The 27,323-nt window shown below is 40.8% G+C and overlaps 2 protein-coding genes across 4 annotated transcripts in view; one reads left to right on the top strand and one right to left on the bottom strand.

The window, feature by feature from the left end:
• bbs7 (Bardet-Biedl syndrome 7) overlaps nt 1-16,254 on the bottom strand; it is a 44,777-nt gene extending 28,523 nt beyond the window's left edge. Inside the window, exons 1-10 of one of the 3 annotated variants that reach the window (XM_060927300.1) lie at nt 15,763-16,254; nt 13,764-13,829; nt 13,352-13,414; nt 7,218-7,393; nt 6,916-7,102; nt 6,246-6,318; nt 6,027-6,143; nt 2,991-3,121; nt 2,811-2,895; nt 2,557-2,659 (exon numbers count right to left, since the gene is read on the bottom strand). In XM_060927300.1, the coding sequence (XP_060783283.1) occupies nt 2,557-2,659; nt 2,811-2,895; nt 2,991-3,121; nt 6,027-6,143; nt 6,246-6,318; nt 6,916-7,102; nt 7,218-7,393; nt 13,352-13,414; nt 13,764-13,829; nt 15,763-15,798 (1,037 nt within the window). In that variant the 5' untranslated portion in view covers nt 15,799-16,254. Of the gene's footprint in view, nt 1-2,556; nt 2,660-2,810; nt 2,896-2,990; nt 3,122-6,026; nt 6,144-6,245; nt 6,319-6,915; nt 7,103-7,217; nt 7,394-10,899; nt 11,042-13,351; nt 13,415-13,763; nt 13,830-15,762 lie in introns of those variants that run through there. The other 2 variants (XM_060927301.1, XM_060927302.1) reach the window with 2 other exon arrangements.
• Nucleotides 16,255-17,723: 1,469 nt separating this feature from the next.
• anxa5a (annexin A5a) overlaps nt 17,724-27,323 on the top strand; it is a 44,666-nt gene continuing 35,066 nt past the window's right edge. The window contains exon 1 of the mRNA XM_060926687.1: nt 17,724-17,823. Within this exon, the coding sequence (XP_060782670.1) occupies nt 17,724-17,823 (100 nt within the window). The remainder of the gene's footprint in view (nt 17,824-27,323) is intronic.

The following is a 27,323-nucleotide window of genomic DNA, read 5'->3' as shown; positions in this document are numbered from 1 at the left end:
CGCCATTTTGTTTTTCCTTACTCACGGTATACAAGCTGATATCCTGGTAGTCCCGTAGCCAATCAGAGCGCGTGATTGCTCATATCCGGTGAATATGGATAGAATAAAAATCAAATATACCATGCACTGAAAGGCACCGGTAATTAACCTCAGAGAATCCATGATTTCAACCAGAGCCTCTCAGTGCATGGCATATTTGATCCATGTCTTGCCAGTGTAGCTGCGCAGATCTGATCTATCTGCACGTGGAGATCACAAAACATTCAGGAAATCATTTATAGCAGGATCACTTACAAAGTTAAAAGGATAAAACTACATGAGCTCTGCACGTCTCTTTTCGTCTAAGCAGGCCCGGCGCCAGGAACAGTTTACTAAGGGGGCAATTAGAAATCGCAAGGGGGCAAATATTTTTCATATAGTGTGTAGTAGTGATGGCGGTCTGACAACGTGTTTCAAACAATTAACTGCGCCAACCACAAAACCACGGCCCCGAAGGTTGCTTTAGTACAGGAAAATCATGTGACATATTACCAGGGCAGTTGCGCTTTATCAACACCCGTGCCCACCTGTTAACCCTCCCCTCCCCTCCAATTTTCTCACAGACGCGCGTTACAACCGGAAAGATGCCAAACATAAAACAACACACACAAACCTACAGGCAAGTCCTTTACATTTAAAATACATACAAATAGCTCTGCGGCATGAAAACAAAACGCCAATGCAAGTCTAACGCTACGTTCACACTGCAAGGCTTAATGCTCAATTCCGATTTTTTTGTGAAATCCGATTTTTTTGTGAGGTCGTTCACATTAACAAATATATGCGACTTGTATGTGATCCTCAGTATGAACGAAAAGCGACCTAAAAGTGTTCCGCATGCGCACTGCAGGATATGACGACGTCACACACAGTGAGCATGGCCAGTGTTTACGGAAGTAAAACCGCCCGGTTGCGGTATGACCCATCCAATCTAGCTTGAATAGCTGCATCCCCCCAAATGGAAATCAGCTCCCTAACCTCTGCGTCCTTCCATTGAGAAGATTCAGAACCTTCACAGCCCGAAGCGTCCCTCGCATTGATGTCATGCGCAGGGGCGCAGATACGTTTTTTGAACTGGGGGGGACAAAAAACTGGGGGGGGGGGGACAAAGCTGCCAGCAAACCAACCCCGATATGCCTGTCAAACTTGTTGTTAGTAACCATAGCAACCAAGCTCGAGCTCGCAACCTGTGCAGTCTGCGCAGCTCAACCAACCGAATATCAGTCTTTGTTTTGTTTTATGTGAGTTGTTGCAACTATGTATACACTGCTGTGCACCTCAATAAACCGAATGGTAATTAGTCTTTTGATTTTTCCGTGAGGTTTGCCTTATGCAAAGAAAGACAGCATAGACGTTTTTTCCTCCCTATAAGTAGGGGGGACCGAATGAGGTGAATTTAAATATGACTCGTCCCACCCTCTATCTGCGCCCGTGATTATGCGCCATGTTGTTGTAACTTTTTTGAGAGACCCGCCGCCTACTTCAGCGCAGAATAGTGACATTTGTGGCTTGTTGATGCCGTGTAAGTCGGATGAATGCGACCTGGCGGTTCAGACTGAAGTCGCATATGAAAAGAGCGGATAGGAATCGGAATTAGCACCACATATCCAAACGGCCTGGGTCGGATTTGAAAAAATCGGATCTGTGTCGTTCATATTGTCAATAAAAGATCGGATACAGGTCACATATGGGCGAAAAGATCGGATTTGAGTCACTTCAGCCTGCAGTGTGAACGTAGCCTAAGGTACTTGGCTCGGCGGCCAAAATCATAATTAAAAAAAAAAAAAAAAATCAACAGACCCCGCAGCTGCACCAGTAATAGTCTTCCTGACTCGCACCGAGTCAACGCTAACCACTTAATCCGCGATCCCAGTTTAGGCGTGTAGGGGACTAAACACTCTGAAGTGATGAATTTTCACCCCCGCTGCATGGGGGGTGACGTCAACGACACATATTCTTACGCTATTTGTGCACAAAGCGGACCATATATGAACACATACACCGACAAACGGAGATAAACTTAGCCTACAAAGAAAGAAAATGGATTCACAATATTGTGATTGAATTCGGTTAATTCGGTGGGGGAAAGACTACTCCCGTAAACTGACTGCATATTACAGGATATTGCAGAGACAGTGCACTTGTAAGTGTACATGTAAAACCCCCGCCCGCACGACCCCTCCCCTTGTCCTTATCACAGGTCTGTGTGTGCACGCGGCTGTGTCAGCATTTCACACATACACCCACAATAACAATTAAGAAAACAATTAAGTGATCTGAGTCTCCATTGAGGGGGCGGGGCTGTAGCCACGAGGGGGCGACGCCCCCTTTCGCCCCCCCACGGCGCCGGGCCTGCGTCTAAGGCTGTTTGTTGACCTGTGAGTCCGAGTTTGTGATTCTATCATTCGATTTTTATCATCAGTGAATTTCAGGATTGAAAGAATCCTGGAGTCTTCCTGTAATAAACCGTGTGTTGATGCTGAAGATGGCGCTGTAGTTCCAGTGTATGTAGACTACCTCAGAGCGGCCACCTTGGCCTGAGTCTCTCGACTCATCTTCACCTCGTCCCCTGGGCCTGCCTCCATGTGCTGAGGCTCTGTTGTGAGACCCGATACCCAACCTGCACATGCCATGGAAGCTCTTTAGCAGCCTTTTAAAATTGTCACACTGTACGAGACGATTGTAATAACATTGAAATTTGTAGTAGAATGTTAGGGGCACAAAGCCATAAAAGAGGGCACAGGAAAAGAAATCTGAATGAAGCAGCTCACCTGTGTATGTTGTCGTGACAATCTCATCATGTGACTCCTTTCCTACACACCCTCCCTGGACCGATGTAACACTTTCAGTCAATACCTTATAAACACAAACACACAGAGTAATGAACACACGCACACAGGAGACACACTGGAACTTGGTGCAAATCCAGATTTGAACTGGTTTCCACATACGTTCTCAAAACGCAGTGTGGGTTCGTTGGAGCTGTCCAGTCCGTAGACCTCGACCGTCCCATCATCCCTCCCAACCAGGATGTCTTTTACTCCGTCACCCAGGATGTCGAATGTATCGATACACAGCACGCCTTGAGAAAACAAGAAAATACACAAACGTAAACTCGTACAGATGCTTTAGAGACTTTCAATCACAATTTTTTTTTTTTTTTGGTAGCTCACTGAATGAACAATGCCTAATTATGCAGCTGGGTGGAAACACATGTACACTTGCATTCCCAAGATATTGTAGAATGACATACAGTACTAGTCAAAAGTTTATACACCCCTACCCTATTCATTCATAGGTTCTTCTGTATTTTGTATTTTCTACATTGTAGAATAGGGTTGCAAAGTTCCCGGGAATTTTCAGAGTGGAAAATTTCCATGGAAAGTTTGGGAATTAACGGGAATTTTGGGGAACTTTCGGGAATTTTCAAAACCAACTTTACTTAAAAACTGATACAAAAAAATAAGGTCCTTTTATTCAGATTAGGACATTTCTCTGGGTCTCTGTTCTGTTCAGAAGAACATACAAGCAAAAACTAAACAACTGAGAAAATTAACCACCACCAAATGTTTTACAAAAACAATATGGGTTTTCCCTGGTACATGTATAATGAATTAAACAACCTTAGACTTGAGAACTTATCTTCAAAAGCAACTTTACTTATGATTTTGAAGACTGCTTCCTGTACCTTTTTTTGTCTACTAATTATACTTCCAACAACTTGAATTCCTTTTTCATTTTGCAACTGGCTTGTAAACCGTATCCTGTCAAGTAATTTGCTTGCAAATTATCGGATTAGAAGTAATGATTAGGGTCTACAATGCTATTAAAACAATGGCATTAAACAGCCTTGCTCCAGATTCAAAGAAAAAAGTGGCACTAATATATTTTACAAGCAGCAAAACTTATTTCAAGACTACTAGTAATTAGAAATTTAAAAAAATTTTTAATATTCCTTGTTATTTTATGATGTGATACCTTTGTGATTAAATCTGCAGACAAGTCTTCAAGTTTCGTAAAATTTTGTAACAAAAATGGTCAAAATTGAGTTTTGGCAAGATTTTTAGAAATCACTACTTGTTATGCAAGGAGTTAGATTTCCAGTTAATTCTTACCAAAGGGTACACTCTAGAAAAATAATCTATTCAATTCAAAATTACTAGATATCTTGTCCGAGGGACACTTAATAGAAATCTATTCAAATGCAGATTCGAGAGGTCCCCAACACACACACACACACAAATGTATTCAAAATATGTATAGTAGACCAAGGGATACAAGACCTTCTACACTTTTGTGGTAGGGAACTTGGGAATGTGCATTTGACCTTTGACAATTTTGACTGGATTTCTATTAAGTGTCCCTCGGACTAGATAATTGAGATTGAGAATAATAATTTTTCACTGAAAAATCTGAATAGAATACTAATATTGAAAAACAAAGCCTTTTATTAATTGGCCTTTAGCAATATGTCCTATTCTTAATTAGCACAAAACAGTACATAATTGAAAGAAAGGCTTAACATGGGTTTTAATTTGTTTTCTCTGGGTGATGAAATGTTTTAAAATGTTTAAAACTTAATAAATGCCAAAACTGAAAATTCCCAAAAATTCCCAATATTCCCGGGCCCTTCAAAATTCCCAGAAACTTTCCACCCCTTTTCAACCCTATTGTAGAACAACACTGAAGACATCAAAACAATGAAATAACACGTGGAACATAGCTGGAATTATGTGGTTAAAAAAAAATGCTAAAAACAAATTATGCTTCATATTTAAGTGTTATTCCACGAAATCGAGTCATACATGACCTGATAGTTGACTATAACTCATGTACGACGAGATTGAGTGGAATAACTGTTTTATTCTTCCCACATTCACTGGATTTTCAGAAACAGAGCATTTTTATTTTTTGCAAATTCGATAAATAAAAACTTTGTACAAAACGTCCGACAAAATCATTTCCACTTGGAATGTAAACATACCGGCGAAATGACAGGAGCAATTTGTGAAAAATGCTATAATAATAATAATAATAATAATAATAATAATTCTTGGGGAAAAAAAACAAAGATACGTTCTTACCATCAAATACTTTCATTCCATATTTTGTTGCTTTTATTGTATTTTTTTTTGGGGGGGGGGTTCTTCTTCTTTAAGGTTTTTTGGCGGTTGGCAAACCAACTTAAAAGGTGCCACCAACTGGGCTGGAGTGTGGAACAGGAAATATTGCGGGGAAAAAAAAAAAAAAAAAACCACAAATATATTCTTTTAGCCATTTCTGTTTCTTTTAAATACTTGATAATTTTTGGGGTTTTGTTTTCGGGTTGAGTTTGTATTTCGTCCTTGGTTGGTTCAGCAACACACTCCGCCATTTTGTTTTTCTCTACTCACCGTATATGAGCTGATATCCTAGTAGTAGGGTAGCCAATCAGAGCGCGCGATTGCTCATATCCAGTGAACATTTAGACTCTAATTTAGACTCTTCAAAGTATTCAGCATTTACCTTAATGATGCTTTGCACACTACTGGCACTTTCTTAACCAGCTTCATGAAGTCGTCACCTGGAACGCTTTTCAATTAACAGCTGTGCCTCGTCAAAAGTGGATGAGTTTCTTGCCTTTTTAATGCGTTTGAGATCAAAAGTAAATGGTAAATAATAAAAATACAGTAAATAGCCCGATTCAACACCACAACTGTAGTAATCCATATTACCTCAAGAACTGAACAACTAAGTAAAGAGAAACAACATCCATCATTACTTTAAGACACAAAGTGACTTTTAATTAATAAAAATAAAGAAAAAAAAACACTGAATTAGGAGCAGTGTCCAAACTTTTGACTGGTATTGTATACTTTATGAACATATACAGTATCTCTTTCTTTAACCCAAATAGCTATTTTCCATGTTTTATATTTTTAAGAAGTTAAATTTCAAACGTTCTGTATGTAATATTTGTACTTATGCTCACAGACATTGCTCCTCACCTCCTTTTTTCTTCTCATTGTCCACCTCCCACTTAGGGACGGGAGCTGAACGGGTTAACTGCACTAGACCCAGTTTGCCATCAGTCGTTCCGTAAAGCACTTCCTCTCCATCCTTACCTGAACACCAAGGACACGTCAAGGGGGAAGAACAAAAAAAAAAACCCACCCTAATATTTCAAAGAATTCCCAAATATTACACCCTCACACAAGTTCTCTTACCTCCATCTCTGTTGTGAAGCTCCAGAACAGAAGGTGGGCCAGAAATCTCAAAATCAAAGAGCAGTTCTGAACCCTTACACAAATCACAATATAGTGTGAACTGATAGAAAGTCACTGTAAAGTAAACCAATTACTAATCCTATTTTTATATAGAATAAAACACGATGGGGTGTCTGGTTATAGGAAAATAATCAATAATGCTATTTCTCATCATAAACCCGTAAAACCGTCCTGAAAACTTCCGTCATGGCTTGACCTCTGAATGCTACAAAGCACTGACATTGGAGATCAGAAGAAATATCCCCTTACAGAAAACTTCATATCAGTACTTACACAAAGCTTTAAATCTGTTTCGATGACGTTTCCTCTGTACAATGAACTGTTACTAAGGAAATTATAACATAACATATTACAACAATCACCTTCTGACCAGTCAGATCTGAGAACTCAACAGCAGTTGGGTATAAAAGCATTTAATGAGGTTTAAACTTAACATGTACGTAGAAACACATACATGGATATATAGTGTTCCTTTTTTTCCACCAGGAACATTTCATTAAACAAAGAAAACTCATAATTAATACATTTTCAGAAGAACTAGCCACCGTAATGTGAACTTTACCCGATCGTGTTTTATTCATTAATTAATTGTGTTTAATATTGACATTACCTGTAATATGCGCAGTACTCGGTCCTGGCACGCCAGAACAGGCACCGTACGTCCCACCGTCTCGACTGGTAAACACACCATGTCGTTGATCTTGTCCCCTGACAGAAAATAGTCCTGGTCTTTGCAGTCACAGTAGTGGTTGTAAACGTAGCTGGCACAGACAAAAAGGTCCGCCCCGGAAACACGCCTGCCAACAGTGTTCAAATCTTGATATCCGTGTCTGACACGAGCGTGTAAATAATATAACGATGTAAAAATTATATCTATATATAGATGTATCATAGAAATGAATAATAACTCACATGGTATTGATGCTCTCTGTCAGATTGGCCTCAAAAGTAAGGAACGGTTTGCCCTTTTTGGTGTAACCCCTAACCTCAGAACCCAAGCACACAAAGATCTTCTCCTGTGGTGTTCCTAATGCACCTCCCAGCTCCAGCCTGGAGATCTTCTGTCCTGGGAGACTTCGGAAAACGGGCTGGATACAAAATATATCACACAACCTAATTTTTTCATACAAACTTGGTTATAAGTTTCTATTTTATGACTTCTACATTATTGAGTCAGTACAAAAACATTTGAGAGTTCCAAACGTTTGTCTGTGAAGGTTCTCAGCCATCTCTGTCAACCTGGAGTGATCACTGAATAGAAGAGGTGGTCTGAGACACCACTCATCAGCCACCTACAATGCAGTCCTTGACACACTTCCTAGAAAACCGAATACACATCCACACCAAGACTCAGCTGACTTCAACAACCCACATTATCACCCTATCGACCATCTATGCTGCTAACACCATTCACACCCGGCCTCCAGTGACCCTAACAACCTACAGGACGACTTATGTGACCTCAACGACTCTCCTTTGGGTTGCTTTTGGTCCACTAGAGGATAAATACCTGGAACGCCACACTAGTCAGAAAGAACTGAAGAAGCCTTTCGGATGAGGGGTAAAACATCTTCAAGGATTTCAAGCAAGTCCAATTGCCTTCTTCAGCACCTACAAGTTCCAAATGCTTGTTTTCCAGTACAAAGTTAAATGTCACAGAAAAAAAAAAATTCTACCTGAGCAGCATATTACAGTGGTGCTTGAAAATTTGTGAACCCTTTAGAATTTTCTATATTTCTGCACAAATATGAACTAAAACATCATCAGATTTTCACACAAGTCCTAAAAGTAGATAAAGAAAACCTAGTTAAACAAATGAGAAAAATATTATACTTGGTTTATTTATTTATTGAAGAAAATGATCCAATATCACATATCTGTGAGTGGCAAAAGTATGTGAACCTTTGCTTTCAGTATCTGGTGTGACCCCCTTGTGCAGCAATAACTGCAACTAAACGTTTGCGGTAACTGTTGATCAGTCCTGCACACCGGCTTGGAGGAATTTTAGCCCATTCCTCTGTAGAGAACAGCTTCAACTCTGGGATGTTGGTGGGTTTCCTCACATGAACTGCTCGCTTCAGGTCCTTCCACAACATTTCGATTGGCTTAAGGTCAGGACTTTGACTTGGCCATTCCAAAATATTAACTTTATTCTTCTTTAACCATTCTTTGGTAGAACGACTTGTGTGCTTAGGGTCGTTGTCTCGCTGCATGACCCACCTTCTCTTGAGATTCAGTTCATGGACAGATGTCCTGACATTTTCCTTTAGAATTCACTGGTATAATTCAGAATTCATTGTTCCATCAATGATGGCAAGCCGTCCTGGCCCAGATGCAGCAAAACAGGCCCAAACCATGATACTACCACCACCATGTTTCACAAATGGGATAAGGTTATTATGCTGGAATACAGTGTTTTTCTTTCTCCAAACATAACGCTTCTCATTTAAACCAAAAAGTTCTATTTTGGTCTCATCCATCCACAAAACATTTTTCCAATAGCCTTCTGGCTTCTCCATGTGATCTTTAGCAAACTGCAGACAAGCAGCAATGTTCTTTTTGGAGAGCAGTGGCTTTCTCCTTGCAACCCTGCCATGCACACCATTGTTGTTCAGTGTTCTCCTGATGGTGGACTCATGAACATTAACATTAGCCAATGTGAGAGAGGCCTTCAGTTGCTTAGAAGTTACCCTGGGGTCCTTTGTGACCTCACCGACTATTACATGCCTTGCTCTTGGAGTGATCTTTGTTGGTCGACCACTCCTGGGGAGGGTAACAATGGTCTTGAATTTCCTCCATTTGTACACAATCTGTCTGACTGTGGATTGGTGGAGTCCAAACTCTTTAGAGATGGTTTTGTAACCTTTTCCAGCCTGATGAGCATCAACAACACTTTTTCTGAGGTCCTCAGAAATCTCCTTTGTTCGTGCCATGATACACTTCCACAAACATGTGTTGTGAAGATCAGACTTTGATAGATGCCTGTTCTTTAAATAAAACAGGGTGCCCACTCACACCTGATTGTCATCCCATTGATTGAAAACACCTGACTCTAATTTCACCTTCAAATTAACTGCTAATCCTAGAGGTTCACATACTTTTGCCACTCACAGATATGTAATATTGGATCATTTTCCTCAATAAATAAATGGCCAAGTATAATATTTTTGTCTCATTTGTTTAACTGGGTTCTCTTTATCTACTTTTAGGACTTGTGTTAAAATATGATGGTTTAGGTCATATTTATGCAGAAATATAGAAAATTCTAAAGGGTTCACAAACTTTCAAGCACCACTGTACATAAGAGAGCACTTTTCAGATTAAAAAAGAAAACATAATGAAGGCTACTGGGTTTTGGTGCAAAATGAAGAAGCGAGTGTGGCAGTCAAAGTGTCCAGAAGAACTGTGGCTGGTTCTGGAAGATGCTCAGTAAAACCTACTGCTCATTTCCTTATCAAACTGCACTCACTGGACCTCAGACTGCTATTTTTCTTTACAGCAAAAGGAATTTCATCTCACGCCAAATATTGACTTTGTTTCATTTATTATGGCTTACTGCTTATAGTATTTTTTTTTTATGTTGAAACATTTCATTATTTTTAAGCCACTGTTGGTCTACAGCATTTCTTTACATGTGTCTAAGACTTTTGCACAGCACTGTATATATTCAGGTTTGAGTTTACGAAAACATGCTACGAATAATGTGGGTTTTTTTTCTACTATTTAGAGACGACGGCAAACGAAGTGTTAAAATGTTGCCATTAAATCACAAGAAATTTAGTCAACAGAACAGAAGAAGTGAGAATGAATCGGTGATCATCTCCACACTGGTCTTCGTGTCAGAGAGAAAACGAAATGTTCAGGCTTGTGGGGTTTTTTTGTGTTTTTTTTTTAAAAAAGCTCAGAGACTGATCAGGATGATGCTGAAACTCAAAGTGAGCCCTCGTTTCCTATTGTATACTTATACACTACCGTTCAAAAGTTTGGGGTCACTTTGAAATGTCCTTATTTTTGAAAGAAAAGCACTGTTCTTTTCAATGAAGATCACTTTAAACTAATCAGAAATCCACTCTATACATTGCTAATGTGGTAAATGACTATTCTAGCTGCAAATGTCTGGTTTTCGGTGCAATATCTCCATAGGTGTATAGAGGCCCATTTCCAGCAACTCTCACTCCAGTGTTCTAATGGTACAATGTGTTTGCTCATTGCCTCAGAAGGCTAATGGATGATTAGAAAACCCTTGTACAATCATGTTAGCACAGCTGAAAACAGTTGAGCTCTTTAGAGAAGCTATAAAACTGACCTTCCTTTGAGCAGATCAAGTTTCTGGAGCATCACATTTGTGGGGTCGATTAAATGCTCAAAATGGCCAGAAAAATGTCTCGACTATATTTTCTATTCATTTTACAACTTATGGTGGGAAATAAAAGTGCGACTTTTCATGGAAAACACAAAATTGTCTGGGTGACCCCAAACTTTTGAACGGTAGTGTAATTCTTTCCAATTTGGCAGTAGAGTTGTTTTTCCATACGTGATTAGGTTAGAAATGTTTAGGTGGGCACAGTGCATTTCAGTAGAATTAGAATAAAACCTTCAAAAGGTGCAAGTGTCCATCCATCTTTGATCTATTATCACTTATCAGTCAGGGTCATGGGGGAAGTTGGAGCCGATCCCAGGTGACTTCAGGTGAGAGGTGGGGTACAACCTGAGCAGGCCGGCAATCTATCACAGGGCTAACACAGAGATGAACAACCATCACAGTCAGTACGTTTACATGCACATCCAAATCGAGCTGCTGTCGGTAATCGAGCAAAGGGTCCCAGCAGGGGTGCCAGAGAAATCCAATCCTACATGCACACAAGGAACTCGAGCTATTGTGTGAGGTACATTGTGCACCCGAGCCACAGGTGGCGCTACACGCCCCATCGTGTTGGTACACTTCCGGTTGTCGTCATGAAGAAGAGCTATTCAAGAGTGTAAACAAAGTTATCAGTTCTGTGTTCTCCATTGCGCGTTTTTCTCCCGTCCATGAATTTTAATATATTCAACTCCTTAAGCTGAATGAGCATGAACTCTGTCTCCTCATTGCTCCAGAAGTGCACGTTTCTGCTCGCCATTTTCTCTTCTTCGTTTGTTCCTCCTGACCTCTTCTGCTGCTCGCTACTACTGTTGTCATGCCGACCGAGGCTGTCGTGTTTCCCGCTTGTGGTCTCGTCACTCCCGGAAGGGGCAGTGCTGAAGTAAGTAGCTCGACAGGGTATACATGCACTAAGTAGCTCGGCAAAAATCGCATAATCTAGGTCGTGTAGCTCGATTACGAGAAATCAAGTTCGGTTCAATTTCAGCCTAGCTAAGGTGTATCCATGGCATTTAGAACTTCGATTTCAGTCGAGCAACGGCAGAAATTCGATTTTCTCTATGTGCATGTAAACGCACTCACTGACATTTAGAGTAGTCAGATGACGTAATCAGCATGTAGGAGGAAACCGGAGCACCCTGAGGAAACCCACTCAGGCATGAGGAGAACATGCAAACTCTAGACAGAAAGGCCCCCCTGTCAGCCATGAGGTTCAAACCAATAACCTTCTTGCTGTGAGGTGACAGTGTTAACCACTAGCAGCAATAGTCGATATTTTTTTTATTGATTAATTGTACAAATAACCTAGAAGACATGTAGAACAATGTTTGTGTTTGGATGTCAGTCATGTTATCGACATTATATGGGCCAACTAAGATCCTGAGGGCAGAGCTTCGTGAACATGGGTGGGAGTCTTTCAAACATTAAAGCCCAGCTAAAATTAATCTCACCCAACGCACCTTTAAATGCAATTTTCTTGTTTTTCACTTCTTGGGGCTTTAAAATGGCACAACTTCACTTCTGGAGGAGATTCATGCCGAAGAGAACCATATTGTTTTCAGAACTCTATTTATTATAGTACGGTATAATATCTTTTCCACTATATGTAGCAGAAATGTACCAAGCCACAACACAAGTTTGTTAACTGTTTAGTAATCCTTAACTATCAACTTTACCTTTCAGCTATGAGCAAAGCTTCTGAGTGCAAAGTTGAATTCTGGGCAAAATATTCCATTTCTATTGCTGTTGAAGTTTTGAGATGTTTCGCTGCCGCACACACACTGTGTATCCTGTGTGTAAATGTTTTCCCGACATAAAGAGCGTCCTGCATTTTACGATTCCGGAGGTTGCTGAAACAAGCGAGCAACGATATCACGTGACCACCGTGGAGCTTTTGAGCTACTTTTAACTAAAACAAGTCGGCGTGGGCAAACATGGCGGACTCGGCTCTCCCTCCAGCTAAAAGCTAGCGGAAAAGAAAAGGAAAGCCTGCCTAGTGAGTGCAACTGCAAGATTGAGCAAGGTTACATGACGTGTCATTTTTCTGCACAGATAACTAAATCATCCTAGCTAGCGCTTAGCTATCTTCGCTTTAGAGTGCATGGGCTCGACTCCATGGTAGCGAGTATGGAGTTATTATACACCTAATGTTTTGATCTTACAGAGAAAAAAACGAGAACACAAAAACAGTACCAGAGAAAAGATATATTTGTCTTTTGTTTCACAGATCTATTCGCGAATGTCAACCACAAATTACATCCCTGCGACTCAAAACTCTCAGACATCGATGCAGAGTCACGATGTTTTCTTGGTGGCGTTGCCATCTTGGTGTGACGCAGTTCCATAGTTATGCTAATTGGTTAAAGCCCATTGTGTTCGGCTGTTTCCGTCGGGCCATACTGTTTACCTCAAGAGGGAGGAAAACGATCCCAAAACGGAGAAAAGCGACCCTCGGGACATCAAAATCATCACGTCTCGTCCGCATGATATTGTTCTTGCGAGACAGGAAAATGCCACGGACAATAAAATAACTTAAAATTTCAGATGACTTTCCAGTCAGCACCTTTAATGCAAAATGTAAATTAAGTGTACATATTCTGAGTGCCAAGAAATCACTTCCTGTCTACATATTGTACTTAAATATATTTGAAAGTGTATGACTGTTACTGACAACTCTGATACTCACAACCGCCTCTCCTTTTTTCATCCCGAAACAGTTGACCACACCATCATGATCGGCAACAGCAACCTAAACAGAAACGCAATAAAAATAAATAAATAAATAAAATTACGCAATTAATTTTTTGAATGAGGTAAATCATTCAGGGACTGGTGCAGATCCTACTGCCACAGAATAATCTCAAACAGATGCTCCTGACTTCTGCACTTCTCAAGAACGGCTGTGTTGTTGCACATCACTGAAACCTGGTTTACGCTGCCACACTGAAAAGATTCCCAGTCTGTCCCAGCTTACAGAACCAGATCAATTTCATATACTTCATTAGTAGGTATGGACTTTGGGACTTGAAATAGGCAAGATGAAATGACCTGCAGGTTTCACTAAGCCCTTATTAACAGGTTGTTGTTTTTTCAATCACCTTTTGCGTTGCTTTACGACCCACCGCAGGTAAGAGTTTCATTGTTTTTGGAGAAGTCACTCCAACCTTGGAAAAGACAGAGAGCAAAATAAGAAGTTTTATTAAGACATGAGATCATATTGCATTTTTAAAGCCCTGTTTCTAAACATCACATTTTTTTAATACTCGGTATATATATATTTAAAAAAAAAATTCTCAGATTCTTCATGACCTGCATTCATGAAATTTTACATTTATTACTTTTTTATGTTGAAAGATAAATGTTAGATTTACTTCCAATTTTATACTGAAAATGTACAAAAAACAAACAAAAGTGCCTAGTTTCCTTGGTTAAATAATAAAGAAATTAAACTGTTCCATAGTCTTCACAGAGAAATAGAGGAAAGGGTATTATTCGGCCTCACTACATTGAAAATGCATGGAATTTATCAGCAGCATGTCAGACATTATTGCAGATCACTCAGGAGCCGATCAGAACGCGTGATAACTGTAGCCAGTAAAATGAACTAGGAACTGAAATTTGTACTCTTCTGTTGGGGGATTATTGCCCCTCACCGATGGGGAATCAGCTCTACTGTCAAAAAGGTGACTTGTTGGAAAACTGTGGCACTTTTATCATTGGATTTGATGTCAGATCATTTTTAATTATGTGTTCGATTACACTGCTCATAAAATTTACATTCTTTATTACACCATTTAAAAAAAAAAAAAGTGTGGGAGCGGCATGGTGGTGTCGTGGTTAGCACTGTCGCCTCACAGCAAAAAGGTCCTGGGTTCGAGCCCCGTGGCCGGCGAGGGCCTTTCTGCATGGAGTTTGCATGTTCTCCCCGTGTCCGCGTGGGTTTCCTCCGGGTGCTCCGGTTTCCCCCACAGCCCAAAGACATGCAGGTTAGGTTAATCGGTGGCTCTAAATTGACCATAGGTGTGAATGTGAGTATGAATGGTTGTTTGTATCTATGTATCAGCCCTGTGATGACCTGGCGACTTGTCCAGGGTGTACCCCACTTCTCGCCCATAGTCAGCTGGGATAGGCTCCAGCTTGCCTGTGACCCTGTAAGACAGGATAAAGCGGCTAGAGATAATGGATGGATGGATGGATGGATGGATGGATGGATGGACGATGGAAAAAGGTATGGGGCCTATAATTCTAACAGCAACTAAAGACTAGATTTTTGGTTTCATTTAGTGTATAGTATCATGGATATTTAATTAGACCAAGCCTCATTTACAAAAAAAAAGTCTGAATAAGAATGAGTAATCAAATCAACAAAGACAGATTGTGACGTATGTTGTTTAAAAAAAAAAAAAAAAAAACACTATTAACCTGAAGTGTCTTAGCTAAGATTATAATGGAATTAAAAAGTGATTAATAATAATAATAATAATAATAATAATAATAATAATAATAGGAAGGATGAAATCTCAGGACAACTTGGTTGGAATTAATTAATAAATAAATAAATAAATAAATAATAGGGCAGCATGGTGGTGTAGTGGTTAGCGCTGTCGCCTCACAGCAAGAAGGTTCTGGGTTCGAGCCCCAGGGCCGACAGGGGCCTTTCTGTGCGTAGTTTGCATGTTCTCCCCGTGTCCGCGTGGGTTTCCTCCGGGTGCTCCGGTCTCCCCCACAGTCCAAAGACATGCAGGTTAGGTTAACTGGTGACTCTAAATTGAGCGTAGGTGTGAATGTGAGTGTGAATGGTCGTCTGTGTCTATGTGTCAGCCCTGTGATGACCTGGCGACTTGTCCAGGGTGTACCCCGCCTTTCGCCCGTAGTCAGCTGGGATAGGCTCCAGCTTGCCTGCGACCCTGTAGAAGGATAAAGCGGCTAGAGATAATGAGATGAGATAATAATAATAATAATAATAATAATAATAATAATAGGAAGGATGAAATCTCAGGACAACGTGGTTAGAGTTAAAAATAAATAAATTAATAATAATAATAATAATAATAATAATAATAATAATAGAGGTGTAGATTTTGAGAGCACTCCTACCTGCAGGTAATCAACATGTTTTAAATTGAGCTCCATTTTCTCAGGTTTGAAAATCACAGCAGACTTATTATTTCAGCTTCACACCAGTTTTAGAATTATTCATGCCTCGAATATGTAATACACATGAATATTTCAGTGATATCTAGTTCATTTTGGGGAGTGAAACAGCCAGGCAGATTGCCACAGCTGAGTGGATTAACATGAACTCCCGGATTAGCGTTACCCGGATCTCATATCACTGCACCGCTAGTCTAGCTAATTCACAAGCTACATACATAGTCACACATATTCCTCCATTTTATGCATCTAAAATAAGTAGAAACTAACCCAGATACAAAGAATACACTTTTACATCCGTATACCAAACTCCAAAAACTCGCTAAAGCAAATTTATACTTCAAAAACAAACCAACAACCGGCTTTCCGAGCTAGCAAACGCTTTACTGAACGCTAGTCCGCCATCTTTAATATTGCCTGCCCTGACACATCCACGGTTACCATGGAGACAGAGCTCCGTTCCGAAATGGCTCGTGAATCACTAGATAAGTGCGCGATATATACCATTAAATAATGCTGTCTGGAACCCTACCTAGTGCACTATGTATTGAAGAGATAGCCATTTGGGATTCAACCTGAAAAGGCATCTTTGTTATGCCTGGCTCACGAACACAAGATCATTTATGAATAATTACAGAGATGATTATTTAGATTATTAGTTCATCAACCAATGAATATATTTTATTTATTAGTTATTTATAGATAAATGTATAGATATGTACAGAATTATAAAATATAAGTTTTATTATTCTTATATAATTATTTTATTATAGCCCACCTACCCAACACACACACACACACACACACACACACACACACACGAAAAACAATTATTATTCTTGTTGTTATTATTATTATATATAAAACAGTTATATCTACTATAATCATGTTGTTGTTGTTTATAATAAGGTCGTTCATACAGAGGTTATGTTCTTATGAAACTGAAGTGTTATTATGAATAATTATTTGCAAAGGATATAAAATACAAATATAAGTAAATAAGGATATGGATTTTTATTTTAAGGCAGAAAAACAAGCTTGAAATAAAAAAGAGCTAGCTGTTTATTATTATTATTATTATTATTATTATTATTATTATGTACTATGATTTAATTTTAATTTGTTTAAAACATTTTTTAAATCATTTCTTTTCATGTCTAATTAAGTCAACAAAGCCAGAATGTCATTCCTGCCAGATTAGCAAATAAGGATATTTTATTAGTTATTTATAAATAAATATATACATTTAAGCGTCAATATATTAATATAAATAGAATATAAAATCTAGATATAATATATAAATATATATTTATAAAAAAATAAAGATATGTATTATTAATGGTTAATTTGAGGTAGTTAAAAGGGTTGGGGTTTTTTAAGCCATTAATGCACAAAGCTGGTCTATAAAGCCTTCATCTTGTCTTGATGATGCCGAAAATGTTTAGTCAGTCCTGATCATCACATGAAAACAGATGGACCTTCTGATTGATGTCCACAACCTTGTAACAGAGCAAAAGCCTGGTTTGTAATTTATTTATCCTCCATGCAAGTTGAGTCCTGATCCACTTGTAATGAATGTGTGTGTGTGCTGAGAAATCAGGGAGAGTGACTGTCCTCCATCCACAGTGGGAGGGAACAGCAGAGGGAGCTTTTGGAAATGCAGCACAAGTCCCATTCTGCGAGCAGCACAGCAGATGCCAGACGTGTCTGTTGAAGGATACAAAGTCAGGAAAATAATGTCAAGGAGAAATTCATACCAAATGGACTGACACAGTTCCAGATCTAAGGACCTGGATCTAGAGTTTCATGCCTAACTACGTCTCACGTGAAGCCCATGAAGGACAACTGATGCCTGCCCCGAGACGGTTCCTGGTTGCCTCCACCTCTATGCCACTTGCGGCAGGATGGGGCTGGAACGTGAGCGTGTATCTTGGACTTCTTACCCTCCTTCTCCTGCTGATGGGACTCCTGCTGTGGATGGTGCTGAAGCAGCTGAGGAACTCTGTGGGAAATACAGCCATGCAGTCTGGCCGCTCTTTCAGGGAGCCGCGTTTTGGAAACTCCAGGAGCCTCAGGTTGTGAGAATGAAAACACCATGGGAAAATGGGCATTTTTATTGTCGCAAGGACCAAAGTTCTAGGGAAGACTATTTCTGAAATCATTACTCTGAGTGAAATGACGCAGTGGACTGAGATTTTTCTGAACCACAACAAAAGAAGACAAGACTCTGAAATAGGCATTTCAAATCAAATTTGTCAGAATGGCTGAACGACCCTTACTATTTTTATGAATGTATTTTGTGTTTATTTGATGAAGAAAAGGCATGCTTCTTTCTCTTTACATGTAGACTTTATGTCCTGAAATACTTTCTAGATTCTGCACTAAATAGTTTATCTGTAGCTTATCACTTAAATTTGACACTTCTTAGCATTCTTAGACAAATGGACATTAGGACATTTTTTTTTACATGCTAATTCTTCCATCATTGTTTTTAAACCTGCTTCATTAACCCGTCCTAATAAAAGATGAATGTCCATATTGTAACATATTCTTGTCCAGCAACAAGGTTTCTTCTTTTTTTCTTCATGTCTAATTAAGTCCAAGACAGCAGAATGTCATTCCTGTCAAAGCCAGATGTTCTTGGAAGAGGCTTCATGAATATCCAATGTTCAGTTATCTGTGACTCACCATCTCGGATGTTTACTGTAAAACGCAATCTCGTATCTCTGTTTGAACGTCATTATGTTTTTCAATAAGGTCAGTGATATGCTAATCTGCTTCGACTCTTCTTTCCACCTCACTATAATTATCCCTACTGTACTATTTTATGATATACACTCACTGTCTACTTTAAAAGAAACTTCTTATTGATTCTAAGATTCCTGTTCTTGGCTGCAGGAGTGGAACCCAATGTGCTCTTCTGTTTTCTGTTGCATGCTGAGATGCTTTTCTGCTCACCACGGTTGTAAAGAGTTGCTATATTCTTCCTGGCAAAAAAGCTCAAACCTATCTGGCTATTTTCCAGTGACCTCTCGTATCAACAAGGCGTTTGTTTCCACCCACAGAACTGTCGCTCACTCGTTCGATGTTTTTTTGTTTTTCGCACCATTCTGTGTCAACTCTAGAGACTGTTGTGTGTGGAAACCCCAGGAGATCAGCAGCTTCTCGTTGAAATAATCAAACCAGTCCATCTGGCTCAAACCAACACGCATGCCCCAATGAAAGAAAGTCACACAAAGATTGAGATCACATTTTTTCCCATTCTGATGTTTGAAGTGAAGTGAACATTAACTGAAGCTCTTGATTTGTATCTGCGTGATTTGATGCATTGTGCTGCTGTCAAGCGACTGGCTGATTAGAAAGTGGCTATAATTATAGAAAGTCTATAATAATAATAATAATAATAATAATAATAATAATAAGTTTCATTCGTTATTCATCAAAATATATTTCCATAAGGACTTGTGCTTTTGAATTCTGATTTATTATGGAGGTCTGCTTCATGTACATCTGCAGGTGTGGTTCTGTGGAAGTGTGTGTCTGTATATTCCACTGTCGTGGAATAAGGTATGGTTTGAATAAAACCCAACAAAGAAGGCTGCTGAACCAAAAACTGACAAGACATCCATTTATCCATCCATCCATTATGCGTAGCCGCTTATCCTGTACAGGGTCGCAGACAAGCTGGAGCCTATCCCAGCTGACTATGGGCGAAAGGCGGGGTACACCCTGGACAAGTCGCCAGGTCATCACAGGGCTGACACAGACACAGACAACCATTCACACTCACATTCACACCTACGGTCAATTTAGAGTCACCAGTTAACCTAACCTGCATGTCTTTGGACTGTGGGGGAAACCGGAGCACCCGTAGGAAACCCATGCAGACACGGGGAGAACATGCAAACTCCGCACAGAAAGGCCCTCGCCGGCCACGGGGCTCGAACCCAGAACTTCCTTGCTGTGAGGCGACAGTGCTAACCACTACACCACTGTGCCGCCCACTGACAAGACATGATGCATTTTATTCAATCTGTATGATTTTGCTTTGAATAAATATGGTATTATAAAACTATAAACTGTTTGAGTGCCATACGGTATGCTGACAAGGAAATTAATCATACGCACCAGATAATAGACCTACATCCTTTAGGTGATGCTGTACTGAAGACAAATGGGAGGACCAAACTCAAATATTGTTTAAAGGTGAAGTTTGTAATGCTGAAAAGTGATTAGTCCTTCGGTAAGCACATCATTTATCGTTTTAATTGCAATGAAATGGAACCTGGCTCATTTTGTTATTTCAGGTTTCTGGTTTGTTTGTTTTTTCTAGTGTTTTTTTCTGGGTCAGAAATTTGCTCCGCCTCCTACTAGCTCAGCTCTGTGGGCATTTTTTTCCAGTTCCAATGAGAACCATAATATATATCCGACAGCCCCCTGTGTGATTTATACACACACCACTTGTTTACAATGTATTTAAAATTGTTTTCATGTTCTGTGCGAGGCTTTATATCCTTTGTTTGCAATACACATCACTTCGGATAGTGATCCACCAGTTGATTTCCAGCTGACAGGCAGACATCGTGTTTCTTTACAGGCATCGTTTGCAGTACGTAGTTTCTTGTGTTTCGTCTCCAAATATGCCAGATTGTTGCTCTGTATTTGGATATTTGGATGTTCAAACCGAGCAAATCATTAAAAAGACAAAAGGTTACCAAAAGAAGTTGTGCACAAGGGTGAAAGAATGAAAAATATCTCAAAAAGACGCCGTGAAAAATGGCTTGCAAACCTTTCGAAAGGACTCGAGAGTCCACATGCCAGTGTTTGCAGCGATCATTTTGTTAAAGGTATGTACATCAACTTTACGTACAACCCCGATTCCAAAAAAGTTGGGACAAAGTATAAACTGTAAATAAAAACGGAATGCAATGATATGGAAGTTTCAAAATTCCATATTTTATTCAGAATAGAACATAGATGACATATCAAATGTTTAAACTGAGAAAATGTATCATTTAAAGAGAAAAATTAGGTGATTTTAAATTTCATGACAACACCACATCTCAAAAAAGTTGGGACAAGGCCATGTTTACCACTGTGAGACATCCCCTTTTCTCTTTACAACAGTCTGTAAACATCTGGGGACTGAGGAGACAAGTTGCTCAAGTTTAGGGATAGGAATGTTAACCCATTCTTGTCTAATGTAGGATTCTCGTTGCTCAACTGTCTTAGGTCTTTTTTGTCGTATCTTCCGTTTTATGATGCGCCAAATGTTTTCTATGGGTGAAAGATCTGGACTGCAGGCTGGCCAGTTCAGTACCCGGACCCTTCTTCTACGCAGCCATGATGCTGTAATTGATGCAGTATGTGGTTTGGCATTGTCATGTTGGGAAATGCAAGGTCTTCCCTGAAAGAGACGTCGTCTGGATGGGAGCATACGTTGCTCTAGAACCTGGATATACCTTTCAGCATTGATGGTGTCTTTCCAGATGTGTAAGCTGCCCATGCCACACACACTAATGCAACCCCATACCATCAGAGATGCAGGCTTCTGAACTGAGCGCTGATAACAACTTGGGTCGTCCTTCTCCTCTTTAGTCCGAATGACACGGCATCCCTGATTTCCATAAAGAACTTCACATTTTGATTCGTCTGACCACAGAACAGTTTTCCACTTTGCCACAGTCCATTTTAAATGAGCCTTGGCCCAGAGAAGACGTCTGCGCTTCTGGATCATGTTTAGATACGGCTTCTTCTTTGAACTATAGAGTTTTAGCTGGCAACGGCGGATGGCATGGTGAATTGTGTTCACAGATAATGTTCTCTGGAAATATTCCTGAGCCCATTTTGTGATTTCCAATACAGAAGCATGCCTGTATATGATGCAGTGCCGTCTAAGGGCCCGAAGATCACGGGCACCCAGTATGGTTTTCTGGCCTTGACCCTTACGCACAGAGATTCTTCCAGATTCTCTGAATCTTTTGATGATATTATGCACTGTAGATGATGATCTGTTCAAACTCTTTGCAATTTTACACTGTCGAACTCCTTTCTGATATTGCTCCACTATTTGTCGGTGCAGAATTAGGGGGATTGGTGATCCTCTTCCCATCTTTACTTCTGAGAGCCGCTGCCACTCCAAGATGCTCTTTTTATACCCAGTCATGTTAATGACCTATTGCCAATTGACCTAATGAGTTGCAATTTGGTCCTCCAGCTGTTCCTTTTTTGTACCTTTAACTTTTCCAGCCTCTTATTGCCCCTGTCCCAACTTTTTTGAGATGTGTTGCTGTCATGAAATTTCAAATGAGCCAATATTTGGCATGAAATTTCAAAATGTCTCACTTTCGACATTTGATATGTTGTCTATGTTCTATTGTGAATACAATATCAGTTTTTGAGATTTGTAAAATATTGCATTCCGTTTTTATTTACAATTTGTACTTTGTCCCAACTTTTTTGGAATCAGGGTTGTATCTAAAATCAAAACTTCTAATCTTAAGTGTTTTCTTACATTTTGGATGTCGTAAAACAAACCGCTGTTAAAACGATGAAACCGGTTTGTAGGTCGGCCTCAACTGAAAGTCGATGGTTTACGTATTTTTTCAGGTTGTCCAAGCAATTTGTCTGATGAAGAAGACGTGGATTGGGCCCCAACACCAAAATTGGGCCATCAGAAGATAAAACCCGTGTCTGAAAATGCTTTGAAGAGAAAAGACAGGGCAGCGAAGCGTAATCTGAAACGATGACATTCTGAAGCAGCCAGTGCCCTTCTTGATCTTCAAAAGCAGCCACGAGTATCAAGTAGAGATCTAGCGAACAAAGACAAATGTGGAAATAATTTACCAGTACAAGGTAAAACTATTTTACTTTTATTAGCTTTAAGCCCTAGCTTAATTTAAGCCCTAGAAAAGCTTCAATGGCAAATTAGCAAAACAAGCTAACTGTACTGGCGATGTGCAGTCAGCAAGGGGCACCAACAATCTCTACTGCAGTACTTCCTTCAAAGCTTTGTTTTTCTTGAACAGGATAAGATGAGCCATGAAGATGGTTTCTTTTATTTTTGTGCTGTAAATGGAAACTAATTATGGGTAGGAATTAAAATTGTAAGTAAAGAGGTGAAACACCCCATACACACACACAGCATAGAAGTGGTTCGAGGATTTGTTGCTTTACAATGTCAAACCAAATTTGTATAGAATTGAGAAAATCTTCATTCAAATGTCAGATGTCACTGTGTCAGGCACATACATGGAAAATTAACGGTCGCTTATCACTTGTCAGTGTGAACGTACTGTAGGGTAAAAGGTAGTTTCATCAGAGGGGTTGGGGTCAGTTTCGGGAAAGCAGAGACCTTGTTAATGTTTCCATTGCAACTGCGCTTTATAGTCCGGTACGTTTTGTCAAGAAACGTGGCGAAGAATCAGCTACTTTCACAGAAACTAGAGACCTTTTTTGAGTCCAGTAACTTTCCCTTCCTCCAAAATGCTCATTATGTTATGTGTGTGTTTTATTTTTTAAGTTTTGACCGGGCACCGCCCAAACTGATAATCACATCTTTGGCTTTTTCTTTGGGGTCACCTTTAGCTCATCAGACACAAAGTATGCCACCACTCTTGCTGGAGCAGTTGGGGGTTAGGTGCCTTGCTCAAGGGCACTTCAGCCATTCGTGCTGGTCCAGGGATTCAAACAAGTGACCTTTTGAAGAAGAAGTTGTTGAAGAAGAAGAAGAAGAAGAAGAAGAAGAAGAAGAAGAAGAAGCCTTTATTTGTCACATGCACACTCAAGCACAGTGAAATTCATCCTCTGCATTTAACCCATCTGAAGCAGTGAACACACGCACACACACCCAGAGCAGTGGGCAGCGCCCAGGGAGCAGTTGGGGGTTAGGTACCTTGCTCAAGGGCACCTCAGCCCAAGGCCGCCCCATCCATCCATCCATCCATCCATCCATCCATCCATCCATCCATCCATCCATCTATAGCCACTTATCCTGTCCTACAGGGTCGCAGGCAAGCTGGAGCCTATCCCAGCTGACTATGGGCGAGAGACGGGGTACACCCTGGACAAGGCGCCAGGTCATTGCAGGGCTGACACATAGAGACAAACAACCATTCACAGTCACATTCACACCTACAGTCAATTTAGAGTCACCAATTAGCCTAATCTGCATGTCTTTGGACTGTGGGGGAAACCGGAGCACCCAGAGGAAACCCACGTGGACATGGGGAGGACATGCAAACTCCATACAGAAAGGCCCCTGTTGGCCGCTGGGCTTGAACCCAGGACCTTCTTGCTGTGAGATGACAGTGCTAACCACTACACCACCGTGCCGCCCCAAGGCCGCCCCATGTTAACCTAACTGCACGTCTTTGAACTGTGGGGAAAACTGGAGCACCTGGAGGAAACCCACACAGACACTGGGAGAACATGCAAACTCCACAGAGAAAGGACCCCTCATTGGTCACTTGGCTCAAACCCAGAACCTTCTTGCTGTGAGGCGACAGTGCTAACCACTACACCACCGTGCATTTGGTCCCAAAGCTACTTCTCTAACCATTACGCCATGGCCTCCTCATTGTGTTGTAGTGTTCAAAAATGTTCTCGCTGAAAACAATTGTATATCCACACAATTGTGCACAGAGCCAATCAGATCACAAGCTTCAACATTATAAAATTAGAGCAGGAAAAGTGTACAAAAGATGAGCGAATTTCTATCTCCGAATTTCTATCTCTTTGAATATGTTTAGGTCAAAGGTCAAATTCACCAGAGCCTTGTATGAGCAAAGTCTGTACTATCCTTTTCGTTCAGGCCGTGATCTGTTCAAACACACTCTGTAGTATCAGTGATGAGAGGTCATCATGACCTGAAAGAGCACACACACACACACACACACACACACACACACACTAACAGCTTCTCAGGAATATACAGTAAACATCTCTTTGCTGATGATATTCAGTTATTCAGCCTCGTAGGTTCTCTTCCCCACGCAAAACACTAATTATAGCATGGGTAGATCAAGTTCACGTCATTACTTTCTTGAGACGCCTTTCTTGTCTGTCTGTTTATCTACAGTGTGTACATTTCTTTACATCTTGGAAGCACATACCCCCAGGTTCACGTCGAGCATTTATTTGATTCAGTGTGCAAATATTCAGTTGGACGTGCAGTATTTCCATTTCCGTGAGCATTTTTCTTCATTCCAATACATATTTATTTGACATAAATGTGCAGTATGTCTTGCATGTCTGTAATGTGCAGTATTTTCACGTTCCCTGTTATCTCGCCTCCTTTTCTATAGGAACCTGATGAGAATTCCAAATCTTAAATCTTTAAAGAAGAGAGAAAGAGTCCATATATATATATGGACTCTTTCTCTTGTTCTCTCATCTCTCCTAGGTCAGGGTTAGGGTCAGAGTTGTGCACATGTATTTGGTACTTAGTTTGGCGAAACATGTACATTCATCCAGACAGTGTTGTGCTTTGAAAGCCTCAACATCTGAAGCTTGCTGTCAGACAGCTAATACACAGATAAACTCAAATGCAGGGGTGGAGCTAAGGGGTGGCCAGGGGGGGCCGTGGCCACCCCAGGGCACGCCTTGGCCCCACCCTGGCCACCCCAGGGCCGGACAATAAAATTTATAAAACCGATATGTCTCACGAAATGTTATTTCTGCCCGCTGGATTTTTGTTCCGCCTATTTGGTTTCTGCGGGGATGCATATTACTGTAGCACACAAACATTTTGCGCATTCAAGCAGCAGGTGGATGAGCAGGTTGTCGTGACGGTGGTGGTATCAGATAGTCATGCTCTAGTCCGACAACACAACAACCTACGAACTACCTGAACGTGCGATTAATTTGGGAGGTAAGTTATTCATCTCTTATACTCTCTTCAAGTTTTCTCACTTTGTAGACAGACAGTTACAATTCTGTCCTCAGACAATTCAGAGTTCCAGAAATCTCCAGAGTTTCCAGAAATCTCCACTCTGCCTGGAGTTTTCGAAAGTATCCATTTTCAGTGACTGAAACCTTCGTTTACATGTAAATGCAACCGTATAGATAAATATGCGTCTTTATAGATATCCGGCTACAGTGGGATTTGTGCTGTGTGCACACAGATAGATACTAGATAGATAGAAAGCAAAACATCAGTGGTTTTTGATTGTACGACTCATCTCATCTCATCTCATTATCTCTAGCCGCTTTATCCTGTCCTACAGGGTCGCAGGCAAGCTGGAGCCTATCCCAGCTGACTACGGGCGAAAGGCGGGGTACACCCTGGACAAGTCACCAGGTCATTGTACGACTCAAAAGAGAAAATTTTTGCTGATGAGTGATCTCACTCTCACGCACACAATTTGTCACATTCATATGCAAGGCTGACACTTGCACGACTTTTGGCCACGATTTTGTCATGGCAAGTCGTGCCATTTTGGGGCACGAACTGGGAGGCTCCCGCACTGTTCACGACTAGTTCACGCATAGTTCACAACGAGTTCACGAATGCGTGCCCGTCCACATTCACGAACTGGCACGACGAGTTCACGCATAGTTTGCGCATAGTTTACGCACTTCCCGCATTGGCACGACGAGTTTGCGCAATTCGGACAGTGTCGTGCCGACTTGGGCACGCCATATAAAAAGGGGGCCTCCCCAACCCCTGGTCATTTTTGAATTGGCTGTGGAAGAGACAACATGCTGAATACCAGAGACACAATCATTGCAGAGAAGAGAAGATGCTTTGTTTTTTTAGGCATGTTGTCTCTGTGATATAAGTTGTCTCCTCGCTGGTGATCTCTGGAATGGCGAGAAGTGTCCGGGAAGCCCTATATATACCCCCGCACCGACGCGAGCGCCACTGTCGCGCAGTAGTCGTGAACTGCTCGTGAACTGCTCGTGAACTCGTCGTGAACTGCTCGTGCCATGCGCAAACTGTTCGTGAAGTGCGTAAACTAGTCGTGAACTGCTCGTGCCATCAATGCGTGACCGTGTCAGTGGGAAGGCACGGCCACGCTGCGACGCGCACCAATTCGTGAACATGTCGTGAACTACTCGTGAACTCGACGTGAGCTGTTCGTGAACTATTCGTGGCAGTTCGTGACAGTCGTGGCATGGCGCGCACTTCCACGCACTGGCACGCATCCTCCCGCATCGTCCCGACGAGTTCACGACGAGATCACGAACAGTTTGTGCATAGTTCACGACCCGGTCGCGAAATTTTGTCATGACCAAAATTTTGAACATTTCAAAATTCTCGTCCCGACATGGCACGCAGTCACGACGGGTTTACGCACACTTCACGCCAGTTTACAACTAGTTTGCGCACTGGCACGACTCGAGTCGTGCCAATGCGTGCCACGGAATCATGCAAGTGTCAGCCTTGCAATACACTCTCAACACAGACACACAACTCATGCACTAAATTTTTATATTTAAATGTAACACTCATGCACTCTCTTAACACTCTCGCTCTCTCATATATGAACACATACTTCACT

This window comes from Neoarius graeffei, chromosome 8 (genome assembly GCF_027579695.1).
Source record: "Neoarius graeffei isolate fNeoGra1 chromosome 8, fNeoGra1.pri, whole genome shotgun sequence".
NCBI classification, from domain to species: Eukaryota; Metazoa; Chordata; class Actinopteri; order Siluriformes; family Ariidae; genus Neoarius; species Neoarius graeffei.
This window is presented reverse-complemented; position numbering and strand designations above follow the sequence as displayed.